The sequence below is a fragment of the Nymphaea colorata genome, chromosome 3 (assembly GCF_008831285.2).
Source record: "Nymphaea colorata isolate Beijing-Zhang1983 chromosome 3, ASM883128v2, whole genome shotgun sequence".
NCBI classification, from domain to species: domain Eukaryota; kingdom Viridiplantae; phylum Streptophyta; class Magnoliopsida; order Nymphaeales; family Nymphaeaceae; genus Nymphaea; species Nymphaea colorata.
The window spans coordinates 22,970,620-22,995,503 of NC_045140.1; the positions used below are offsets into that span (position 1 = coordinate 22,970,620).

A 24,884-nucleotide genomic window follows, 5' to 3' on the forward strand; every position below is an offset into this window, starting at 1 on the left:
GCATGATATAACTGTGCCACGACAATTGTGTTCATACAAATTTCCCCATCAGCTCGGGTTGGCTTGTAGCGAATTTTTTGGAGCTTTGAAGATATTCCTGTCCATTATTTTGTGTGTGTGTGAGAGAGAGAGAGAGAGAGAGGGAGAGCAACAGTAAATGCTGGCTGACCAAGAAGAGAAATGTTGTCTACTACTCATTTGGTTATCTTGCACTAGCAAACTGTGCCTGCCTGTGAAATGGGAAAGCTTGCTCCAAATTTGTTTGGGACAAGGCACAAAGCGGCCTCGTAGAAGCGGGAAAATCAGCTCTCTCAAAAACCTGAGAATCTCAGCTGGATATAAGCCCTGCCCACGTGGTGAATAAGGTCAATCAGGAAGGCTGAGGGCCAAGAAAACCCCCCAGCTCATTTGACGTTGTCTCTTTAGACAGCACCATCATCAGTGGCGGAGCCACGTTGTGGCTGGAGTGAGCAATTAGCCCACTAAATTTATATTATTTATATATAGAAACTTCATCAATGAAATTTACACTTATAGTGCCCCTTAACAGGAAATTTTTGAAATTTTTGACTTCGTCACTGACCATCATCCTACTAAAATCCTATTTTGCAGAATTTAATAGAAGTATAGACACTCGTGAAGGAAAACGGAGAGGGGTTACCAGAAGCACCCATGGGGCTCAGAAACCTTGTTAACTGGGTGAAAAGCAAGCGCTTCTTTTGAAAGAGAAACTATTCTCTTTTAAAGAAAAAACACAGGAGCCAATTTTATTCTGAATCAAAAAGGCTAGGGTCCTCTCTTCTCCCTAAGTCCCAAACCACTGCCGCCTCTCTGGCGAACAGTAACCAGGTGATATGCGTCTTCTTCTTCCTCTTCTCTTCCCGCACTTTCTGATTGAGGTAGCTTTTCCTTCTTTCTTCTTGAACTTCTACTTCTTCTTCTACTTCTCTATTTCTTTTACCCGGTTTTTTCCTGCACTTTCTTATGCCATCTTCCACTTCTCCCTAGTGGCTACTTCTTCCTCTTCCTCGCGCCTTCTTCTTCATGATCTTCATAAAAGAACAAGCGGGAGTCAAGGGGCTGGACCCTCCTCCAAACCAATGCTGATCCTAAAGGGAAGAGAAATAAAAAAAATTATTGATGCATATTTCTGATGTTTGTTATGAGCAATTTTAGTTTTGCTAATGTAACTTTCAGAAACTAAGAATCACGAGGCCTAGGAATTTGGAGTTTGAAACTTCAGTTGTTCACCTTTGTTAGCAAGAAAAATTATATTATGCTTCCCACTTGCGTCTTAATCGCTTTGCTTCGCTTCTAGTTTGCTTCATGCTGGTAAATTCATACATCTAATTCTAAGTTCTAACATACAACTAACACAGGGTCCCCAATCAAAGAGTCATGTGAACATCCTCTTTTTGAAGATCCAACCACCTTGCCCGTAGACTTTCCAAAAGCGATATATCCCTTACTCCCATAATTTGCTTGATCCTTTTCTGGTCTTTGCAAGTGGTCATCTTTCATGTGGGGGCGTGCAAAAAAGTAAAATAAGAATTTCAAGTACGGATTTGAGATCCTTAAGTTGATGAACTAGAAATTTTACCACAGATCTTTTGCTCCATCAACAAAAACATATTAGATCAGATCCACATCTAGGGGTAGAGTTATGAATTTTTTTATCAAGGCTCGAATTATAGTTCTAAAACTTTGATAGGAGCTGAAATATTAAGATAAATACATTTTTTAAAATTTACATGTAAATTATTTTTTTTGAGGGGAGACCAGGCCCCTGCGGGCCCCCCTTGCTCCTTTGCCCGAGATCCATGAGTCAAATAATCAAACACCTACTTAAAAAAAGAAAAACAAAACCCCACAAAGAGTGTTATATTTTCGAAACATTACGCTATTATTCTCTTACCAACACAACTTTAATACAATAGTTACAACTTTCACATTTTTTTATATTTCCCATATTCATATATTTAAATGATCAAGTAACTAAAAAATTTGAATTTACCACAGGACGAACAACTTCTTTGTCCATGCTAAAAAAAATAGTGCTCGCCGGCAAAAAGGGTGTCTAACCAATTTTCTGCACATTAGCGTTTCATCCAAGAACGCTGGTGGAATCGTTCCGAGTCGACTCAAATTATGAAGTTTGCTTTCCCAGGACTGGAGAGAAAGAGAGAGAGAGAGAGAGAGAGAGAGAAACAAGAACAGTTTCTGTCGTGGAAAATGTTACACGTATTTTAGGGGTTGTATCTAGATAAAAGCAGCTGAGATTCATAATATCAGCGGAAATGGCACAATCTCAAATGTGAGATGTATAGCGCTAAGATATGATTTTCGTGGCATTTTGTTTTCTATAGCAGTGGCGTGTTTGAACGGATTTTGTTTTCAATGTCCATTTGGACCGTTTCATATCCTGAAACGCGTTCACATCATGAAGTCAATTGGGCAGCCGAATCCACTTGACGTTTCCTGCCCCAACATGATCGACCATTCCTTTTTGGCGTCTGATAAACAACTTTCTATTCATCAGTGAATGCCGTGAAAGTGAAGCCATTGTGAGAAGCAACGCGTGGATCAAAAGGTTTCATGGGAGAGAAGAGCTTCCCCTTTCATCCAGGTGGCTTTCTGTCTTCTTTCCTTTCCCATACTGCTTTTTGAAACCGTGGTGGAGGAGAACCACAGGTGGTGCGCACAAGTGAAAAGCAGAGGTCTGAAGGATGCCATAAAACGCTAGATCAACTCTCAATCTTTTCGTTCTGCAGAAATTAACTCTTCCATCGCCGGAGACGGACATTCATTCACGGTTGTCGAGAAAATATCGCCATTTTGGTGATTGAGATCTCAATCTTACACCCGGACAACACAATTCCAAGTGTTTTCGTATAAGAATGATTACACAGATGACTAAAGTTTCATGCCCATATGAGACTCGTTTAACGCAAAATATTGAGAATCAAAGGACTTTAATAGCTCACAGCGTTGTGTATGAGGTTTTATGAACAAAATGCAGAACTCTTTAGTTGTCTTTTAGCTGTTTTTACCCGTATGGGATCGATGAACTTTGCAAAACTTCCCAAAGTATTTTGATCTGTTCATTTCTACGGGTTGATATCATCCACTTGTAGACAAAAATTAGAAAAAGGTAGAGATACGCGGCACGCCTAACTATCGACCAGCGAATCCTTATTTATTCATCTCATAATTCCTAAAGATAGTTCGAGGACACTGGTGGACAAAAGTCGTTGCAATTGTTTTTTTTTTATTAGAACCAACTTTGTAGTAGTCACTTTTGGACATCGTTAGGATTTCGTCGATCGAAAATAAAGCATTGAGCCCACAATAGATATACATTATACAAGAATCCACTGATAGTTTATACTTTATTCGGACCTCTTATCCACCGAGATATATTGACGGTGCGTTTGTTTACCACTGATATGAGATCTCTAAGATCTCAAGTGTGTGGATTTAAGATTGGCGGGCCCCCTCCCCTCTTCTCCCCATATTCGTTGGTTTTTAACATGTAACATGAAATCTATGTTATAAAGATCCTCGGTTTAAATAAACTGAGGATCTTGAGAAGCACATTATTAATGGAACATTGAATCTGAAATCTGGTGCTATCAAACCCAACCTTACAGATCTCACCCGTCGGTTAAGTAATGCCAAGTTAAACTGTCACTCGCTAATCGCATGAACAAGTTGATCATCTGTATAGCAAGTTCGAACTTGATTCAACTTTTTCAGCTGAGCACCTTTTGCCACCCTCTCTCAGTGTAATTTATATAAAAAATAATTTTATAGTTGATTACGTCCACACATGCAGAAATTAAACGATCAGTGACTCCAGGGCAGGCAAGTCCGGGGACACAATCTTCATTGGTACATACTCAATGCAAGCCGAAAGTCACAAAGCCTGCGTTCGACAGGATCAAATATATGATCTTTACCATTTACCGTTTATACCGTGAGCATTAATGGTTTATACTTTGGTCATTTGATGGCTCCCTTCATCCGCTTGGAAATGGCTGGACGAGACAAAGTGACGGAGAAGATGCAAAATATCCTTTCCAGATTAGAACTTTTCCCATTTAAACTATTGCCTTTTTTTATTTCAACCTAATTCTTTTGATAAAGACGGACTGGGATTAGGATTATGATCAGGATCATGTATGATCCCATTTTTTCTGTAAATATCCAATTTTGACCATTTTTTGTTTGTATATCCAATTTTGATGAACAAGGATCGCAATGGCTGCTTTTATTTTTTAGAAAATAACTACACCGGAGCTTGTAACCTAGGAGAGAGAGACTCTGAGGTTCATTCTCCCCTGGTGTCCGGCCGGTGTTCCTCTGGTGGCCGGCCGGCTGGCCGGCGTAGTGGGACGGTTTGGAAATGGAAGCAGATGCCCAAATGATCTACAGTGTTATGGAAGAAGGAGGAGATGGTGTCGTGCAACCAGCTGCGTTGAACAAAGAGGCGTCTGCACCTAAGGGGCCCTCTTGGGCGTCCATCGTTGAAGGGGAAAAGCTCCATGATGAAGACTATCTGAATGAAGTTGAAATCCGAGAGGTGGACGGCATTAAGGTGTTGTTCGTCCCCAAATCAGCGCACGAGCACCTCAAAGCCCCTTTCCGATTTACAGCTATTGCAACACTTTCAGGTGGTCGCTCCAACAACAGGTTAGACTATGGTTTTCTCTTTTCTTCCCTTCGTGCTCTTTGGGTTGGGCTCTGCCTGATCAAGTTTTCGTCCGTAGGTAAAGGATTGTTCCTGGTTATGGCCTCAAATGAGGCTGATTTGCAAATGATTCTTGCTCTTGGTCGCTGGAAAGTTGGGGGGCGGGTTCTGGTTGCTAATCGATGGAGACCTGGCATGTCGTTGAAATTGGAATCATCCAGTAGAGTCCGCATTTGGGTGCGCCTCCCTGATCTGCCGCCAGAGCTTTGGAGGAATGGTATATTTCATAGGCTAGCCAGAATGATGGGAGCAACGTTCGTCGAAGCCGATGCTTTCACAAAGGAGGTCGCTAGTCTGGGTTTTGCGCGTGTGCTCCTTGAGGTTCCGCTGGGTTTTCATCCGGTGAATAAAGTCAGGGTCTCATTTGAAGAAGGGGTCGCCCTGGTGCAAAGTATTGAGTATAAGTCGAAGGTGAGATATTGTCGTAAATGTGGTGCGACATCCCACTTCACTTGCTTGTGATGATGTGAAGCAGTCCCTCAGTATATATAAGGCTTGGATGGCTGTTAAAAGCCCCAAACGTCATTCCTTTTCCCTGAACAAATCGACCAGCTAATCAGGTGAACAGATTCGTAGCACTCCATAGTGTGCCTGAGAGGGAGGAGGGTGTTAATCCTGAGGAGGGAGGGACTAGCTCTGCTCCTATCCCTGAGAGTGCGAGGAGGAAATCAATGCAGGCCAATGAGGCCTGTTCGGAAGTGGGGGAACATGACAAGGTTTGTAGTAAAGAGGCGAATCCTATCATAACAAAAGGGGCGACTAGTGCAAGTATCCTCCATGGCCAGCAGAGTGCCGACTCTATGGCTATAGATGAGACACATGATCTCCCAGTCAATGTTTTGGTGTCTCATCGAAAAGCTCCAATGGAGAAGAAACGCCAGTTGAAAAGCAAATCTACCAGTTCATTTAAAAAGAGACCCAACAGCCATACACAGACAGAGAAGCTCCTCGCTGATCTATATGCCTCTTGCTCTGACGCTAGCTTGACCCTTCCTCAGCCCACAGATCACTCTAGCTTTGGTGCAGCTGAAGCCAGGGCCTCCCCAGCTTCTGAAGATCCGAGTGATAAGGATATGAGTTTACTTTTATACAAAGAAGAGAAGAAAATCCATTTGAATGCTAAGGATAACAACCCTACCAATGGAGAGCTGGTGGGGTGTAGTAGGGAGAGTAGCGCTTGCTGGGATGCAATGAGGTTCCTTGCTTGGAACGCTCGTGGGCTGGCTGGTGCCACTGCCCAGCGTGACCTCTAGTTAATTTTTCAGCTTGCTCACCTAGATATTGCAGTCCTCATTGACACAAAATTGAATGAGACTACTTTGACAAAACACAATTTGAAGTTTAGCAGATATCTCTCTGTTTCTAACATACATGTTAATGGCCAATGGGCTCGGATTTGGCTTTTGTGGGATGTTGATAAGATGTAGGTTCAGACATCTAAAGTGCATGCTCATTGGATTTCTATCGAGGTGAAGCACCTAAGTTCTGGCAGAATTTTCTCTGTTTAGGGGGTGTATCTCAATCTGGATTTCCGCATCCGTACGTTCCAATATGATGAGCTCAATGAGGAGCTTTCTAGCCTATGTAATGTAAGCCCAATGTATGCTTGAACGATTTCAATTCGGTGGGGGACATGTCGCACAAAATTGAAAGACTCCCACCTCTTTGGCCTTGCATTCTTTTCAATAATTTTATTGCCTCCAACCAGTTTGTGGAAGTTCATGACCCCGACACTAAGTTCTCTTGGTCTAACAAGAGAGAGGGGCCTGCAAATGTGCAAAGTTTGATTGATCATTGCTTTGCGTCCCATGACTGGTGGGATTGCCGGGAGTGGAATTTCAGCCTTCGGATTCTTCCTCGCACTTCTTCTGACCAGAGTCCTATTGTTATGGCAGCTGAGAGAAACCATATCTTCACCTGTGGCAAATCGGTCTTCCGTTACTTCAATTACTGGGAACAATTTCCTCAATGCACCAAACTCATTGCAGACTGTTAATCCTATCATGTCGCTGGTTGCCCCATGATTAGGCTTGTTTCTAAACTTCAACTTGTTAGAGATGAGTTTCGGGAGTGGTCTAAGCAAGGCCCCAATGATTTGGTCAAAATTATTGAGAGACTCAGAGTGCACAGGTAGGAGTGGCTCATAACCTTACGGATAGGGGAGATTTGTCGGCTTCCTCTTGGGACATTAAGCTTCGCTTTACTCTCCTTAAGCTCATCAAGATGGATGAGAAGCGGCTGAGGCAAAAGGCTCGTGTGAGGTGGATGAGGGAGGGCGATTCTAATTCTAAATTTTTCCATGCTATGGCAAAAGGCAGATAACGGAGAAACCATATCCGTACCATCATGGATGGAGAGAGGGTTATCTCTGACATGGATGAAATTTTTACATCCTGCACTACTTATTTCAAAGATCTGTTGACTGACAATGCAGGTTCGGGACTCCTTCCTTCTAATGTTTGTACAGGGTGACTGAAGAAGAAAATGAGCTTTTAGTGAGTCCTATTCGCGATGAAGAAATACAATGGGCAGTATTAAGGGCGAATAAGGATTCAACTGCTGGACCAGACAGTTTCAACAATCGCTTCTATCAATCAAACTGGTCCATCATTGGGCCCGACGTGCGCCCCGCAGTGAAGGAGTTTTTCCGGTCCGGCCGTATGGTTAAAGGGATCAACAAAACACACATTGTTCTTCTTCCCAAAGAAGATGGTGCTTGCACACAAGTTTCGACCTATATCTTTTTACAATAGTATTCTTAAATTCCCCACTCGTATTATGGTTTTATGCATGAGACCCATACTGAGTCGCATTCTTCATCGAAATCAGGCGGCATTTTTAATGGGACGCAGCATCCAGAGCAGTTTTTTGCTCAGTCAAGAGGTGGTTCATTCACTTGCGCACAGTAAGTCTAAAGTTGTGTGCGTTAAAATCAACCTTAGCAAGGCATACGACAAAGTGAATTGGCGGTTTCTGGAGAACAACCTCAATCTGCTAGGCTTTTGCTCCAACTGGAGTAGGCGTATTACGTCAGTTGTATCTACTGTGTCCTCTGCACTGCTCATTAACGGTAAAGAAGGATCTTGGTTCTTCACCACTAGGGGGTTGCGGCAAGGAGACCCCCTGTCCCCCTATCTGTTCATCGTTACGATGGAAATTCTTAATCGTAGCATGTTGGCTCACCTGCAATTGGGTAAGATCCGTGGCCTAAAGGTTAGCGCTCTTAGCTCTATTCATTCCTCCTTCTATGCTGATGATGTCCTTGTTTGCATTGAAGGCAGGAAAAAATTCTTTTTAGGTCTTAAAGATTGTTTCCTTGAGTTTGAGGCTTGTCCGGGAGTCAAAGTTAATCCCAACAAGACCTCTGTGTATTTCTTTAATCTTTCTGATTTCGAGTGCAGCAGGCTATGTGCTATCACGGGCTGGAAAAGAAGTTTCTGGCCAGTGATGCATCTGGGTCTGCCTCTTCAATACCAGGCCATCACAGAGAGCCAATGTTAGCACATAGTGATGAAAGTTAATCAGAAATTGGCAGGAAGCTGCTTTCTTATGCTGGAAGACTCTATTTGGTTAAACATGTTTTGACAATTATCCTTAGCTATTGGATGATGGTTTTGTGGATTCTTCTGTCCACGTGCCACCAAATCGAAAAGTTGTGCTCGGGTTTCATTTGGGGGGATGATAATGAGGTCAAAGGGACACACCTTATCAGTTGGAATGCTCTTCGTAAACCAAGGTTGGAGTATGGCTTCGACACATGGTGGATATCAATAGGGCTAATTTCTGTTTTCTCGGGGTCAAAGCTATCACGCAGGACTCACTCTGGGCTGATCTCGTCAGGGCCAAGTATCTAACCAAAAAGAGTTTGTGGCAATACAAACTCAGTGGGAGTGAATCTAGCTTATGGAAGCGGGTGATCAAATGTTGGCAGTTAATTGAATCTCAAGTTCATTTGGAAAATCAACAATGGCTCTAGAGTCAAATTTTGGCATGATCGGTGGAATGGTGTCATCATCTCCAATATGATTTCACCTACTAGTTGGCCGCTAATTCAGGATACCATGAACTGCACTATTAAGGAGTTGTTTGTCGACCAGGCAACCTATGTCCATATGTTCCTAGACACTATGAGCATTCCCATTCACCTCCCGTTGCTTGAGGATAGTCGATTGGATACACTTGAATGGGTGGACTGTAGTTCTCGACCGCTTTCAAGACATCATATTTGGGACATGCTGCGAGACATAGCGCCACTCAGCAGTGGAGGAATGCCATGTGGAATGTTGGAGCCCCTCCCCGTGCTGCATGGACGACCTACCTGGCAGTTGAAGGTCGCCTTCATATTGATGCTAGAGCTTAGGAGCATGGACTCTACATTACCTCCAGATGTTATATTTGCAAAAGGGCTCAAGAAGATATCAACCATGTCTTCCTCCATTGCAAAGAAGCTAAAAGCCTGTGGGAGTTAGCTATCAAGAAGTTCAGGTAAAGTAATTTCCATCCACTTACGGTTAAAGACGCTCTCGTATGGTGGACCTCTCACTGATTTAAAGATAAAGTCATCTTCAAGTGCTGGAAGAATTTGCTGCACATAATCCTTTGGCACATTTGGAAATGGCGCAATAACTGCAAGCATGGGGAAAAGATGCTATGAACTATAGTGGTAAGGCGCTATGGAGCTACTGCAGCGACTTTATGATCTCAAGAGATTGGAAGCAGGGTGACAAACAAGCTATCCAAACGTGGTTACAGGTTGGGCTCCCTTGGGAACATTGTAGTTTACCAAAACAAGGATAGCAGGAATGTGACTGCTCTAGTAAGGGAGAGTAGTGGGCAATGTATCTTTGGTATCGCCTGTTGGAGTGATGCAGTCAGAGCCACTGATGAAGCTTGGGTTCTACAACAAAGTCTTATAGCTGTCCAGGTAATTGATAGAAATGCAGGTAACATCAAAGTCATTTGTAATAATGGGTTTTTCATCAACCGTTGCTGCAAGTGCTTCAGAGATGACTTATCACAGAGGGGCGTTGCAAATCAACTGTGCAACAATCTGGTTTTCATTATAGATGACCATGTTTATGATGTGTTTCCTCTTCTTAAAAGAGGTGATAGTGCCACTGTTTACAAGGTATGACATCAGCCGTACTGAAGAACGGATATTTTGTAAATAAATAGGATCTCTTATATCCCATTTTTTTGCTGTAAATACTCTTTTATTTTTTTGTCAATAAATTTCGAGGCGACCCCAGCATCATCAGTTTTATGGATGAACAAGGGTAGGGGCCGTACTCCCCCAAGCAGCTGACAAAAATTGGGTTGGGAGGGGCACTGATCAGCCCGTAAAAGTTTCAATAAAAGGAAAGTCACAGTCTCTTTCTACATTTGCTTTAGTCAATACGAAAATAATGGGTGGGGGAGTCCAGTAAGTCCCCTCACTTCATCATCCGCCGTTTCTAATGTGAGAGAGAGAGAGAGTCCAGAAATGGAGTTCCTGTGCACTCCCCCTATCCTCGTCCTCTTCTTCTCAGCAATTCTAGCAATCAGCTTCAAATTCCTGCTCAAAGACAGGCTACCTAAGAATCTCCCACCCTCCCCACCAGCTCTGCCCATAATCGGCCACCTCCATCTGCTGAAGAAGCCTCTGTATCGCAGCCTCGCCGACCTCTCCGCCAAACACGGGCCGACTCTCTCCCTCCGCCTCGGATCCCGCCTCGCCCTCATCGTCTCCTCCCCCGACCTCGTCGAGGAGTGCTTCACCATTCATGACATCGCCTTCGCCAACCGCCCCCGTCTCCTCGCCGGCCGATACATGGGCTACAATTATACCACCATGGGGTGGTCCTCCTACGGCCCCCACTGGCGCAACCTCCGGCGGATCGCCACCCTCGAAGTGCTTTCCTCCGCCCGACTCCAGGCCTTCGCCGGCCTCCGCCGTGACGAGGTCCAGTGTCTCCTGCGCCAGCTGTTCGAGGAGTCCGACCCTGCTGGGTTCACGCAGGTGGATCTGAGCTCGATGGTGTCCGCCTTGGCATTCGACACGATCGTCCGGATGGTCACCGGAAGACGGTGGTATGGGAAAGGCGTGGCGGGATCGGAGGAGTCGAAGCGGTTCGTGGCCGTCATCAAGGAGGCGATGGCCTTGCAAGGAGCGGTGAGCATCGGTGATTACATACCAGCGTTGAGATGGCTGGACCTGCAGGGGATGGAGAGGCAGATGAAAGACTGCTATAATAGGAGGGAGGTGCTGTTTCAGGGTTTGGTGGACGAGGAAAGGAGCAAGCGTCGTGGTGGCGATGGCGTAGATGGTGGAAGCGACGCCGGAGATTCAAGGGGCAGCCTTGTCGACTTCCTTCTTTCCCTGCAGGAGAACGAGCCGGAATACTACACCGATCAGCTTATCAAAGGGGTCATGGTGGTATGCTTATTATCTCAGTTTTCTGTATCGTACAACAGATGGAAAAATTGTTTTACTGCTGGTATTTGTAACTAGGATTTGTCTTAATTGGCTACTTTCATTTTCCGGGTAGATTTACAGATATTTCCATGTTCAGGTTCTCGCTAAGTATAGTTCCACTTGCTTTGACATCAACACTACAAAGAAAACGAACATTTTTGCTGGTCAATAACAGCAGAGATCTGAAAATGTCCTGATTTATCAGTACCTTCTCAGCTTTTAATATCGAACTACAAATTCAATGCATTCTCAAAAAATTGCTGATATTTGTAATTACGGTTTTCTTTAAATTCATAACTTCCAGTTTGCAGATAGAATTAAGAGATATTTCTACATATTCTTGTTCTTGGGGTCTATAGTTCCTCCCGAATATCTTCCTAAATTTTCCCAGTTGGAACAATTATTTCATTAATTATATCAAGAGAAGTTTCTCCGCCAAGACTTGTGACTTTGAAGCAAATGAGTTAATTTGTTATACTATCAGGCGCCGCCCGTTTAGCATGCCGACCATCTAAAGATTGAGCGCTGGTTTTATAGGTAATGCTGGCTGCCGGAACCGACACAACAGCGACGACACTGGACTGGGCAATAGCTCTGTTGCTGAACAACCCGGATGTGCTGAAGAAGGCCAGAGACGAGCTTGATGCTCGAGTCGGCACTGACAGGCTTGTGGAAGAGTCCGACCTTACCAACTTGACCTACCTCCACTGCATAGTGAAGGAAACTCTCAGGCTCTACCCTGCAGGCCCGCTCTTGCTTCCTCATGAGTTAGGGGAGGACTGTAATATTGGGGGTTACGACATTCCACGCGGCACAATACTGTTCGTGAATGCATGGGCCATCCATCGAGACCCGAAGCTGTGGCCGGAGCCGACAAGGTTCATCCCGGAGAGGTTCAGCGGGCTGGAAGAGAAAGACGATGGTTTCAAGATGATCCCCTTTGGGTTCGGCCGGAGGAAGTGCCCGGGCTCAGGGTTGGCCATGAAGGTTGTGCAGTTTGCCCTCGCTGGGCTGATCCAATGCTTCGAGTGGGAGAGAGTTGGGAGAGAAGAGGTTGACATGGCTGAGGGTGTGGGGCTAACGCTGACGAGGGCAAACCCACTGCACGTTCTGTACAGACCACGCCACTCAATGGTCAAAGTGCTCTCTCATCTGTAGCTTAATAGTAAGAATTGCCACTTCTCTGTAACATCTCACGGTTAGCTATTTGCCCAAGATTATAGGTATGTATGTAACTATCAAGTACCCACATGTGGAAACAAAAAACTACAGAACCTTTCAAGTGGAAATTGGTTTATTCTGCATCACACCGATTCTAAATTCATCAATCTGAAACTCATTCTATTCTGTATTAAAAGATTTTTTTTTTGCCGTTCTACTTTTGGACGAGGCAGGTGTGGTGCCAAGAGTGACGAGCAAATGGCACAATATGAATGATATAACCATGCCACTATGCATGATTTAACCGTGCCACGACAATTGTGTTCATACAAATTTCCCAATCGTCTCGGGTAGGCTTGTAGCGATTTTTTTTGGAGCTTTGAAGATATTCCTGCCCATTATTATGTGTGTGTGTGTGTGCGTGCGCTAGAGAGAGAGAGAGAGAGAGAGAGAGAGAGAGAGAGTTCTACAATAAACATAAAACTTTCCAGCAGTAACCGTGGTCCTTATTGCTCCACAGGCTCTTGCAACAATTCGACCGAACAGGATCCAGGAAGGTGGAGCTAACAGCTAAGCTCCATGATGAAGGCATAGATTTTCCTTCCAAGCAAGTGGTATCAAGGAAGAGATTTCGCAGGGAAGGAGGCAGAATGGTTAATCATGACGAATAGAGAGCAACAAATCTGGAAGATTATATACCAGGGAATGCAGCGGTTGGACCGTTGGATTTTCAGTGTCGGAGAAACATTAGAAACAGTGCAACATTGCTTCGTGAAATTGGAGAGAGACAAGAAAGAACAAAAACAAGAGAAGTTGTTGGACAACGATCATTAGCTTCTCTACCCGCAAAAATCTGATCCAGAAAATTAGTCCCTTAGATCAATAAAAGAGTGATCATGGTGCTCAACTGTTTAGTTGCTTCTTTGACTTGCCATGATACAGGATATATACAATGAAAAAGGCAGTGCAACATTAAAGCAGGCCTCATATTAGGTGTGTGTAAAGCCCAAATGTGTTCTTGTTCTGGTTGTGGTCAAGCCAGGACAGAGGGCTAACATCTAGGGCCCGGGACGATATATGCCCCCCTGACATGCTTTAATGCAGTTAAGTTACTGGATGACGCTTTGACAGAGAGCAGCTAGGCCTGTTAGGATCCCCATGATTAAAATAACTGAATTAGGTAACCAGGTGCTATGATTTAGTAATAAAACCTGAATATTGGCCTTGATTGCTATCATTCTTCGACGGAGCAATTGAATTAAATTAAAAAAAGAGCAACAGTAAATGCTGGCTGACCAAGAAGAGAAATGTTGTCTACTACTCATTTGGTTGTCTTGCACTAGCAAACTGTGCCTGCCTGTGAAATGGGAAAGTTTGCTCCACATTTGTTTGGGACAGGGCCAAAAACGGCCTCGTAGAAGCGGGAAAATCAGCTCTCTCAGAAACCTGAGAAGCTCAGCTGGATATAAGCCCTGCCCGCACGGTGAATAAGGTCGATCAGGAAGGCTGAGGGCCAAGAAAACCCCCAGCTCATTTGACGTTGTCTCTTTAGACAGCACCATCATCAGTGGCGGAGCCACGTTGTGGCTGGAGTGAGCAATTAGCCCACTAAATTTACATTATTTATATATAGAAACTTCATCAATTTCTATTTTTTTGCATAGGGGTGCCTTTTCGAGTTTGAAATTTACACTTTAGAAATTTTTGACTTCGTCACTGACCATCATCCTACTAAAATCCTATTTTGCAGAATTTAAAAGAAGTATAGACACTGGTGAAGGAAAACGGAGAGGGGTTACCAGAAGCACCCATGGGGCTCAGAAACCATGTTAACTGAGTGAAAAGCAAGCTTCTTTTGAAAGAGAAACTATTCTCTTTTAAAGAAAAAACACAAGAGCCTAATTTTATTCTGAATCAAAGAGGCTCGGGTCCTCTCTTCTCCCTAAAGTCCCAAACCACTGCCTGCTCTCTGGCGAACAGTAACCACGTGATATGCATCTTCTCCTCTTCTCTTCTCCTCTTCTCTTCCTAAACTTTCTTATTGAGGTAGCTTTTCCTTCTTTCTTCTTGAACTTCTACTTCTTCTACTTCTCTATTTCTTTTACCCAGCTTTTTCCTGCACTTTCTTATGCCATCTTCCCCTTCTCCCTCATGCCTACTTCTTCCTCTTCCTCACGCCTTCTTCTTCATGATCTTCATAAAAGAACAAGCGGGAGTCAAGGGGCTGGACCCTCCTCCAAACCAATGCTGATCCCAAGGGTAAGAGAAACAAAAAAATTATTAGTGCATATTTCTGATGTTTGTTGTGAGCAATTTTAGTTTTGGTAATGTAACTTTAAGAAACTAAGAATCACGAGGCCTAGGAATTTGGAGTTTGAAACTTCAGTTGTTTACCTTTGTTAGCAAGAAAAATTATTATGCTTCCTACCTAAGAATCACGAGGCCTAGGAATTTGGAGTTTGAAACTTCAGTTGTTCACCTTTGTTAGCAAGAAAAACTATATTATGCTTCCTACTTGCGTCTTAATCGTTTTGTTTCGCTTCCAGTTTGCTTCATGCTGGTTTCCTTTCATTTCATCCGATTTCCACTTCCAAAAAATTTGTAAGATCCTCGCTTCCGCTTCCTTCCTGAATCTATTCTGGCTCTCAAGCACACCACCCCCCCCCCCCCCCCCCCCCCACAACACACACACACACACACAAATCATAAAGTGGCACTGAGGCCATAGCCTAGGACTCTTGGATATGACTGAACGTGCAGGATGCAGTCCGCCACAGTAACCTGCTGCGACATACAACTATACAAGCAGCCTGATGGCCTGACCTTAAAACAATCTCGACAACTTGAAAAGATGGTTTTCCCAACTGTCATAAATTATGTAAGTATTTCCTTTTCTGCATTATATTGGATCCTTTTCGAAGACCTGGTCACTTTGGTTACAGAGGAGACAGAATGTTTCTTCCAAAATTCTGAGGTTTACTTCCCCTTCTGAGGAAACAATCCCACCCCTCAGAACGCTCCCGGATACAGAAAGGTGTTAGTGGTCATACAATGTTTAACTCCCCACAACTGTAAGGAAATAACGTGAACTAAATACAGGGAATTGGAAAATAATGGCAATCCAACTGCAGAGAAGTCGCAGTTCGTTCAGTTAAGAACTTCCATAGGTTAAGTTAGAAATGGCAGTACACACTCTGTCCTCAGTCCTCCCATTGTCTTCTTGAGAGAAAACAGAGACAACAGAACAGAGAGAGCGCAAAACATATTTTTTTCACAGATCTGAGCATTCGAGACGATAAATTTCCATAATAAGGTTAATGTCTCAATCATGCCAAGCAAGTGTTATCTCATACAACAACTAAAGAACTGGAAATATGTAAACCTGATGTTAGTTGGGAAAAAAAAGCTTCTTTTGAAAGATCGTTGGTGTAACACAGGTTCACCTAAGAAAGCCAGGAAAAGTGACTACAGAAAATGACAGTTCTCTCCTATGAGGAGGCCACAACCAGTTCGCATCAATTGGATATGCTCTCTGTCTTTAAAGAGCTTTTTCAATGATCGGTATGGGATGAAAACACCCCTGACTGACTACCTATACTGTATGAGCGGTCATGTGCTTCATGTTATAGATCAATCTAAAGTAACAGGTCAACGTGCGAAGCACCCAACATCATACCTTTTGTGCATGAAGAGACAGTACACAAAATTTCTTCGTCCATGAAGAAAAAAAAAAAATTGTGTCGCTAGAATAACCACTTTATTCTCACAGTCCGATGTAAGAATCCTACCTTCCAACGTTTTACGAGAAAGGACATACCTCGATTCAATTTCAAGAAATGGAATCAGGTCTCAAATCAAAACAGACAGAAAGAAGTATACAGACCCAAACAGGAAGAGCGTACCGCAAGCAATTGCAGTTTGAAAAGACGCGATCGTCAACACCCGCAGATCTTCTTCAATTCAGAAGCAGCGCTCTCGTCAATCTCATACTGCAGACGCAATTAGAAGGATCAAAAGTAGAACAAGGGGCCGCGACATTTAGTTGCAATTGGAAAAGACGCGATCTTGAACAACACGAAGAGCGTACCACAAGTAAGTGCAAGAGAGAGAGAGAGAAAGAGAGAGAGAGAGAGAGAGAGAGAGAGAGAGAGGACCTTCTTCAGGACCCAGCAGGAGTGGGAGAAGGTCCTGCGGAGGAGCTCGTCAAGGGTGGCGGGATCTTCGACGTCCCTGTAGTTGACGAAGTTCTCCCGCGCAAACTTAGCGTAGTAGGGGCGGCTGTCCTCCGGCAGCTTCCTCACCAGCCGCAGCACCCCTCTGTACGCCATCACCGCCTTCTCCATCCCCTCCACAGGACCACAGCCCACACTCCTTCCCACTCTCTGGCACGCGATCCGCCGCGCCTTTATAGGCGGGAATGAGGTGCGCCTCCCCGGACTGGTTGACGGGCCGGACCTTCCACCGTGGTCGTGGTTCCGATCCATATCCACCCAAAGGGAACCCTAGTTGACTAGCTCTGTTTCAAAACGCCCGCGTTTGTGTGGCTACGATCATGAATTCGTTTTCCAGAAACCCCGTTTCCTTCGTAAATCGACTCCACGATCTCTTCGCCGGATTGCGGTTCTTCTCGAGCGGTCGCCGCCGCCTGCGTAGTAGGAGGAAGAAGGACGATGCAGTGTCGGAACCCAACTCCGTTTCTCTGTACCTCCGCAGGGCGAAGGTCATCGATGCCCTCCGCCTTCTCCTGCGCTCTCCCGCCGGTGGCGCCGAGGACTCGATTCGGGGTCTCGCCTCGGAGATCGACACCTTCGTCGCTTCTCAGGTCATCCGCGGCTCTCCGTCGCCGGAATCGGCTATCTCATTCTTCGATTTGCTCAGAACCATTCCAGGGTACGCCCATAACCAGCACACCTGCCACTCGCTGGCGAAGCGCCTCAGCAACTCGGGGCGAGCGGCGGAACTTCGATCTTTCATCCGAGCGATCGAGTCCGGAGAGTACGAAGGCGTCTCCGTGAGTTTCATGGATCTGCTGCGATGGCATTCCGGCACCGGCGATCTAGAAGCGGCTGTGAATGTGTGGATGGAAATGAAATCTTTCTACGAGAAGAATTTCTCGGCCAAGAGACCGTGCACGGAGTCCTACAACATCCTCTTGGATTTGTACGCTGAGAAGGGGAAGCATGTCGAGGCGACGAGGCTGTTTCTGTACATGGTGAAGCAAGGCGCGCTTCCGAACCCGCGGACGTACACGATCATAATGAAGCATTTGGTGAAGATTGGGAAGGTGGGGGAGGCAATGGAGATATTCAAGAGGTTGCCGGCAATGAGGATGAGGAGGACGAGTAAGCAGTATCTTTTGCTCATTGATACTTTTATGAGTGTCGGTGATGCTCAGATGGTTAAGACTTTGATTGGTGAAATGCGGAAAGATGGGGTTCTGCCTTCCCGAGGACTGATGTCGTCGGTAAAGCTCTTGCAGGAATCGGGATTCACAGAGGAGGCGGATGAGATTGTGAGAAAGTATTTGCCAGATTCGAGAATTGGAAGCCTAGACACGCAATTGAACGTTCCGAATGACATGTTCGATGATGAGGATGAAGATGACGATCAACCTGATGAGGATTGTGACGACATTTATGGGGTGGAAGACGACTGTGATCGTAATGGGATAGCTAGTGGTTTGAAATTGAAGCCATGGATTGACCCGAATGCTCTTGCAAGCTGCTTGAAGAATTGGAATGCTGATGATGTTTCAGCGTTGGAGAATGCTAAGTTTGTTTGGACGACTACGCTGGTTTCCAAAGTACTGAGGGGACTTAGGAAGGCAGACACTGCTTGGGAATTCTTCTGTTGGGTATCCCAGCAGCCTGGTTTCACTCATGATATCTATACGGTCTCTAGAATGATCGTCATGCTTGCCCGCCAAGGGAATTTTGATTTAGTTGATCGGCTGATTGAGAAAGTTAAGAGTGAAGGCATTCAATTGTCACCGAGCACTGTTAGATTGCTAATAGAGGCGTATGGGAGATCTAAGAATGCAGATGCAGCTTTGAAGGTTTTCCGCAAATTAATGTCGTCGTTGTTTGGATTCAAGCCCAGTCTTTTGTTGTATTCTTCTCTGGTTCGCGCTTTGACCAAGGGTGGTAGAGCCACTGCTGCAGTGGATCTTCTTGAAGAGATGATGCTCATGGGTATTAATCCAGACATTCAAACTTATTCAGGTTTGATGCAGCACTTTGCGCGTGAAGGAGACGTGAGGCAAGTACAACAGTTATTCGGGATGATGAGACAGAGTAGTATAGAACCCGATGCACATACATGTTGTCTACTGATAAATGCTTACTGCAAGAATGAAAGATCTGCTTTGGCATTGAGAGTCTTTGAGGACATGGTAACCGCAGGATTGGAACCAGATGCATCCACTAAAGCTTTTCTAGTGAAGAGTCTTTGGAAAGAAGGGAAACTGCGAGAGGCTGCAATAGTGGAAGAAAGAATTGGAGACGGAAAAGACCTTCCGAGGTCATTGCTCGGACATGTGTGGTCTGTAAATTCTTCAGACCTCATGCATGTCTATAGCGTCTATGCAAAATGCTTCACCAAGGAAAATGCTGCCAACTAGTCAAGGAAGTAGTCCTACAAGTGTTGTTTTTTCCATAGCAGTTGTTTGGGCTGTTGGAAATGCGAGTCAGCTGGTTATACAAATCCAGATGCTTATACAGAAATCGATATGCTCCGGCAGTGATTGGGCGACCTGATTGGTCATTAAGCTGGAGGAGAGAAAAGAATACTGACAACATTCATCAAAGTTACTCTTGTGGGCTGTACGTCACTATCCATCCCTTGAATATCGTTTAGTCAATTCACTACGTGAAGATAACTTGCAGCTGGGAGTAAACTGGTTGAGCTTGCGCTGCATGAGGGTGAGTTCTAGTTTATCTTCCTTTCATTTGCATCTCAGCAAATCCACCCATAAATTTTAATGGAGTGACATGTCCTTTCTCGTGTACTTTCATCTTTCCAGAGGGCGGTCAGTTCTTCCTAAAGAAGTCCTGGTTCTACGTGCCTTAGTTTGTTTCCATCTAATCACATGCTGCACCTTCTGGGGTTACTCTTGAAACAAAGTCCAGAAAAGAAGCTATTAAACTTGTCAGTGCTTAAGGTTTAGGACCAAATGATTTCCTTAAAGCTTCAATTAGCTTGTCATTGGCTGTTTGTCCTGCTTAAATGTGCGCTTCGTTATATATTGGTTATGATATCTCTTTCTGGTTAAATAACCGAACGAGCATTAGGCACTGTTGTGTCAAGTTAGTTCCTTCCGTTGTGTTTTCTCTTGTTTTGAGTTGTATATATGCGTGCTGGTTCTGAGACGCTGTGGTAGTTCTTGTAAGAAAAGCAATACCCGTTGTTCATCGGCCATAGTAATATTGATATGCAGAACCTATAGTATTAAGAAAAACAATTCAAAAGCTTTTGAAATATACAATTTGAACTGAATATATTGTTTGCTTGTGTCACGTGTGCATGTCAAATATTTTGCTAAACCTGGAAATCATACGAAGTCTCTGGTTGATTGCTGTGGCATGCCTGCATTGCAAAATTAGTATCTTAAGAGCTGAGTTTGTGCAGATTCGTCTCATGGTGAAGATAAAGCAATTGATCTGTTCAAAGGTAGGGAGAGTAGCGCGCACATGCACTTTCTCATTGCAATTTCTTTTACTTGACCATGTAAGCGACAAAGCAGAAAGAGACGCTCTTGACAAGCATTTTAAGGATCTGAGACTATTCTGGAAGGTGTATGATGACGAATCCTTCTGAAGAAAAGTGCTAATGTGCCCCAGCCACCAAGCCTTATTGAGGTCAACATGAAAAAAACTCAGACAGCAGAATGACAGAGTTGAGACTCTGCCGTCAGTTTACAAAACAGTTCAAATAAAAATAAATACTAGAAATAAAAATACAAAGAAAAAGGAAAGAAGTAGCACATGTATATATATGTTACAATTTAGAGAAGCTTGATCCAATATCTTCATCTTGACACCCTCCACATTCCCGGCTTACTAGTTTGCCACCTGTGGTGGTTAATTCTGGAAAGGGTATTATTGCAGCAGATTTTGACTACAACAGAACATGCCAGTAAGATTGTTTCTATTTCACCACCTTTATCCTTTCCCTGTTTTTCATATTTGGCCTTTAACATGGAGATTTGAAGGAATAAGATTATAACCCTTTAATTCGTTAAGCCCACAACAGTGGCTCTACTCTCTAAAGAGGCCTGCGGAGGAATGAAGAAAAGGGTAAGTATTTGTTGATGAGGAACTAAACCTACTTATGCAGACGTGTCACACAATACTCTCAATGCATTAGAGGGTGGAAATTTTGATGAAGTCATTCATACCTTTGTCATATTTAAGTCAATATAGTCCTCCTTTTTCTCCCCTTTGGCCTTCACTTGTTTCAAAGATGGGATACCCTGTGGAAGAAGCACTTATTGGTATTCAGAAATAGCCCTATCAGAACAGACTGCATGGTGCATACCAGCCAGTAAATGATAGATATGAGATCCACCACAGATGTGAAATTTTCGGATGCTTTTAATAGATAAACATTAAAATAAAAAATGGAAAAGAAAAAATAATGTCGTTGTTCTTTGGTGTACCTTGCACCCATTCGGACAAACCGTGGTAATAGTTTTTTCTGGTTAGTTGCTTTATAGTACTAAAAGCATCCTAATGAGAGCCCCTACAACAACTGCATTCCTCTGATGAAATAGAAAAAAGAATAAGATGAATAAGATGCTTGTGTTTCCATAAATGATAATAGTGTTATTTATGTTTTATGTGGTTGCAGATTGCTTGAAGGATTGAAATCTTCAACAAAACAAGGTAGATATGGTACCAGAGATGGTCCAAGATTTGACGCTGCTTAAAGGACTACTTCGGAACTGAGGGCCCCCAGTTTGGTACGACGCTGCTCCTTAGAGTAAGAGAAAACGCCTCTCTAGCCTGGGTCATCTTTGTTAACTTGCTTTTAAGGTTCTTGGTAGAAAGGGAGCCTCGGGCCCTCAAGCCATGGTTCCGATGGTCGTAGAGATCAGCTTCAATGAACAAGGAGGAGCATCTTCCAGTAAGCTGCTTGTGCAAGGTATGCCACCCGGTCGTACATCATTCAGCATCCTGCCAATATGGGATACTTCTGTTCCATCTCCCAGGATTCAGATTTGCTGTAGGCCCGCAGCATCATACGATATTCTGTTTGGTTTTTCACATAATCAAACCAGAAACCAATATTTGAGAAGCTGATATATTGCAGGAGTTCAACATTCCTTTCTGTTGAACTACATCCACTGGAATCGGCAGGCCGTCTTAAAATCAGATACGAACTGGTCATGCCTATAGAAATTGGATATGGTATGAGAAGGATTTTCTAATTGCTAGGCGGACTGGGCTACTAGCCTACTACACTTAGGCGGTGTTCAACACAGTGGCAGTACAAAATTTTTTATTTTTTATTAATTTATATCTCTTTAGCTGAAAAACCGAGGTGGTCACGAGTGGTCGATTCTACACTTTCCAATTCACTACTACTTTTTCCATTGAATTGTTGCAGGCTGTGTATTGTTCTTTTTGTGGATGGGTCGAATATCCTGTGCACAAATTCAGTGGACTGCAATTCTGTAAAAAGAGATGATGCTTGATTTAGGATTTCGAGGGCTGTCTTAGGCGTGATGCAGGAAGAAGAGACAACATCAGCTTGCGGATGTGATGCTGTAGAATTTAGCACTTAATTACTTTCCTCTGTGCAATGACAGATCAATCAATGGCACCAACAAAAGAACAGCTAGGCGTGCCGAGAATCTTTCATGCCCGTCCCGTCCATTTTTAAGTTTAGTTGTACTCATTTTTAATTAGTTTTGAATTTAAGAAATAAAAATAGACCAATTCATCCTTATTAGATGTGACTGATGGAGCTAGATGCTTAACCTTTTTGTGAAAACAATTTACTTCCAGTGCCAATTCTAATCTTATTGAATTAATGGACCTTGTTGCCACTTTACCTGAGATCCACTGTCTAAATCTACCAATTGAATTGAAGAAATAAAGATAGACCAATTTATCCCTATTAGATCTGGCTGCAGATACGGCTTCATGCATAACCATTTGCAAAACAATTTATTTCTAATACTTACATTATGATGAGGTATGGAAACACAGGATCCGAAAGCCACCCAAGCAAATAAAAGCGATGATATTGATTTTTTGTGGATGTGTAGGAAACAATATTTTCAGTCAACTAAATAATAAACAAGCGGATTATAGATGGAAAGAAAACTATGCAAGATAATTGAGACAAACAAAACAAGGCATCTTATTTGCACGAACATTTCCAATACAGGATGTTTAGAATATGCAATTCAGCCCATGGATTCCAAAACAACGGACAATCTGAAATTCCAATATCCCCAAACGAAGTACAAGACAAAGCAAACACATCCTTTCCCTGACAGGGAAAGGTTAGATTTTCTAATCACACTTTATTGACGAACGGTACGCCACGGGACCCCAACAAGGAAAGCTTGTGGCGACGGCGGCAAAAATCGACAGCGTTGTCACGCACTGGCGATGCTGCTGCTTCCATGTTGAGCAACATCACATGCCTCCAATGGCCTGGCCGGCGTGCGTTCATGTGCTTTCACTCCAAACGGAATGTTGGTGCTCTAAATGAGGCAAATAAATTAGAACAAACGAACACTGGATTGAAGAATGAGAAGGACAAATTGTTAAACTTCACTTAAAGGAATATAGGAGCAATTAGAAATGGTACCTTTGGTTTGTTACCTTGTAACAGGCGTGCTGAGCAACATTGCAGATAGGATAGTCCTGAGGGGCGATGATCCTCACAGCATGTGGCCGATTCTAATGGGCAGCAACCCCATTGATTGCACTTGCCCTCTGCTTCAACCATGCAACAACAAGTGGAGCTCGGAGGGCATGAACTATCGTCGGCATAGGCTTTTTAGTTGGGTAACAAGGGGAGGTCGCAATACCACACATTCTCACAGTAGTTCCAGGGACACTCCTTTGTTGCACCCCACGATGTGCCCCATGAGTTTCTTACAATCCGATAGTCTAGACCGTTCTCCCTTTCATACCCAACAATCACAACTGCATGGTCAGTCTTGTTCCACATGATAACACAATGCCTTCATAAGATTAAATTCATAAGATTAAATTCACAAAACTTTTTGAAAAAAAAAAAGAATATTAAGGAACTCACATATTTATAATTTTGGAGATCCCTGCCTGATCCTTCGATGGAAACACTCACAGGCTGGTAAGCAACGGCTTGGTGCATACTCATAACCGTCATAACCGTCAATTGTAACCATCCCATGATTTAAGTACATTTAAATAATTTGTCAGTCTCTAGAAGGATATAGTAGAAGAAAAAAAGGAACAAAAATATGACAACAGTGAATTGCTATCTTTGCAATGTTGCAGATGCCATCAACAGCTATGTAAGGGTAATCATTATCAGTGTCTATATCTCTATTGTTGATAATGAATTGGGACAATGAGATAAGCTTGTTGGTCACAATCTACAATCTTGTTTATGCAGACTGATTGGATGCCCACAGTGTATATTCAATTAATATTACATCCAAGTGTATATTCATTTAATGCAACTCGTAAGACAATAGCTCTTACTTAATGACGCACAGAACATGGAGGGCGATAACATAAATTTATATTAATTGGCCATATATATTCTCATGTATATGAATGCTAACCCGCATTAATTTTTCCTTTTAAACAATCCTCTCATTTACGGTCAATAAATTCTCTAGCCTTTCTTGAGAGAACACATTTTTATGGAAAAATAAACATTAAAAGCACAGCTACAGGAATATTAATTGACGAGCTTAGACTTAATTTCCAATATTTTTTAGTCTTTCTGCTTAATTTGTTAATTGCTCAACAACGATGTGACAGAATGGAGATTCACCAATTTACCAACTAAGAAACCGCGTCCACATTTTCTTTCTCGAAACCCAAGCACGTTACGCTATTAAGACCCGAGGAGTACGCCACTTAGTTTTGATTTCACATTTCCTTTTAGTGGCTAGTCCCACAAGATCGGTGGGATGCGGCAAAGATTGAGGTACTCTCTCTCTCTCTCTCTCTCTCTCTCTCTATATATATATATATATATATATATATATATATATATATCAGAGTCATCGACTTTTATGAAGGTCAGGCCAAACGTATTTAAGAATCAGTATACTTATTTAGGGTTTGATTGCCTTGGCACCTGTTTTCATTAAAAGAAAGGGAAAAAAAAAAGGAAAATGTTTTTGGTTAAAATTGAGCATGTGTGACGTTTCAAACGAATTACTTGGGGATCCGAGGGACGACTTTTTGCCTGGATCACAGTTTGTTTTGCCAATCCAATCTCTTGTTGACTATCTAATTATTTAGAATTCAACAATTATTAATATTTAGTTTCTATTGCCCACAC

At 43.3% G+C, this 24,884-nt stretch overlaps 3 protein-coding genes across 12 annotated transcripts; 2 read left to right on the top strand and 1 right to left on the bottom strand.

Moving 5' to 3' along the window:
• Positions 1-1,057: 1,057 nt before the first annotated feature.
• Positions 1,058-16,849, bottom strand: LOC116250209 (LYR motif-containing protein At3g19508). Of its 5 annotated transcripts, none has more exons than XM_050076854.1 (3): positions 16,520-16,849; positions 16,268-16,354; positions 1,058-1,103 (listed from the first exon to the last, which is right to left on the bottom strand). In XM_050076854.1, the coding sequence occupies exons 1-2, from the start codon at positions 16,847-16,849 to the stop codon at positions 16,301-16,303; spliced, it is 384 nt and encodes a 127-aa protein (XP_049932811.1). In that variant the 3' UTR covers positions 1,058-1,103; positions 16,268-16,300. The 5 variants fall into 5 exon arrangements, with proteins under 5 accessions (XP_049932811.1, XP_031479578.1, XP_031479579.1 ...); XM_031623718.2 differs by lacking the exon at positions 1,058-1,103 and adding an exon at positions 10,973-11,108; XM_031623719.2 differs by lacking the exon at positions 1,058-1,103 and adding an exon at positions 14,477-14,612.
• LOC116250208 (cytochrome P450 81Q32-like) lies at positions 4,268-13,017 on the top strand. 2 transcript variants are annotated; one of them, XM_031623715.2, is made up of 4 exons: positions 4,268-4,692; positions 4,770-11,165; positions 11,742-12,369; positions 12,886-13,017. In XM_031623715.2, exons 2-3 carry the CDS (start codon positions 10,233-10,235, stop codon positions 12,360-12,362), a joined length of 1,554 nt encoding a protein of 517 aa, XP_031479575.1. In that variant the 5' UTR covers positions 4,268-4,692; positions 4,770-10,232; the 3' UTR covers positions 12,363-12,369; positions 12,886-13,017. The 2 variants fall into 2 exon arrangements, with proteins under 2 accessions (XP_031479575.1, XP_031479574.1); XM_031623714.2 differs by lacking the exon at positions 12,886-13,017 and having other exon boundaries at positions 11,742-12,511.
• A 68-nt stretch (positions 16,850-16,917) lies between the features above and the next one.
• LOC116250207 (pentatricopeptide repeat-containing protein At5g66631) lies at positions 16,918-22,316 on the top strand. 5 transcript variants are annotated; one of them, XM_031623709.2, is made up of 3 exons: positions 16,918-19,285; positions 19,992-20,033; positions 21,213-22,316. In XM_031623709.2, exon 1 carries the CDS (start codon positions 16,918-16,920, stop codon positions 18,982-18,984), a length of 2,067 nt encoding a protein of 688 aa, XP_031479569.1. In that variant the 3' UTR covers positions 18,985-19,285; positions 19,992-20,033; positions 21,213-22,316. The 5 variants fall into 5 exon arrangements, with proteins under 5 accessions (XP_031479569.1, XP_031479570.1, XP_031479571.1 ...); XM_031623710.2 differs by lacking the exon at positions 19,992-20,033 and having other exon boundaries at positions 21,213-21,506; positions 21,675-22,316; XM_031623711.2 differs by lacking the exon at positions 19,992-20,033 and having other exon boundaries at positions 21,213-21,506; positions 21,972-22,316.
• The last annotated feature ends 2,568 nt before the right edge of the window (positions 22,317-24,884 follow it).

Excerpts from the sequence above, each read along its gene's own strand:
- LOC116250208 (XM_031623715.2), top strand. The coding sequence starts at position 10,233 with ATGGAGTTCCTGTGCACTCCCCCTATCCTCGTCCTCTTCTTCTCAGCA. Across the intron at positions 11,166-11,741 it reads TTATCAAAGGGGTCATGGTG|GTAATGCTGGCTGCCGGAAC; the intron begins GTATGCTTATTA and ends CTGGTTTTATAG.
- LOC116250209 (XM_050076854.1), bottom strand. The coding sequence starts at position 16,849 with ATGGATCGGAACCACGACCACGGTGGAAGGTCCGGCCCGTCAACCAGT. Across the intron at positions 16,355-16,519 it reads CCTGCTGGGTCCTGAAGAAG|TATGAGATTGACGAGAGCGC; the intron begins GTCCTCTCTCTC and ends TTGCGTCTGCAG.
- LOC116250207 (XM_031623709.2), top strand. The coding sequence starts at position 16,918 with ATGAATTCGTTTTCCAGAAACCCCGTTTCCTTCGTAAATCGACTCCAC.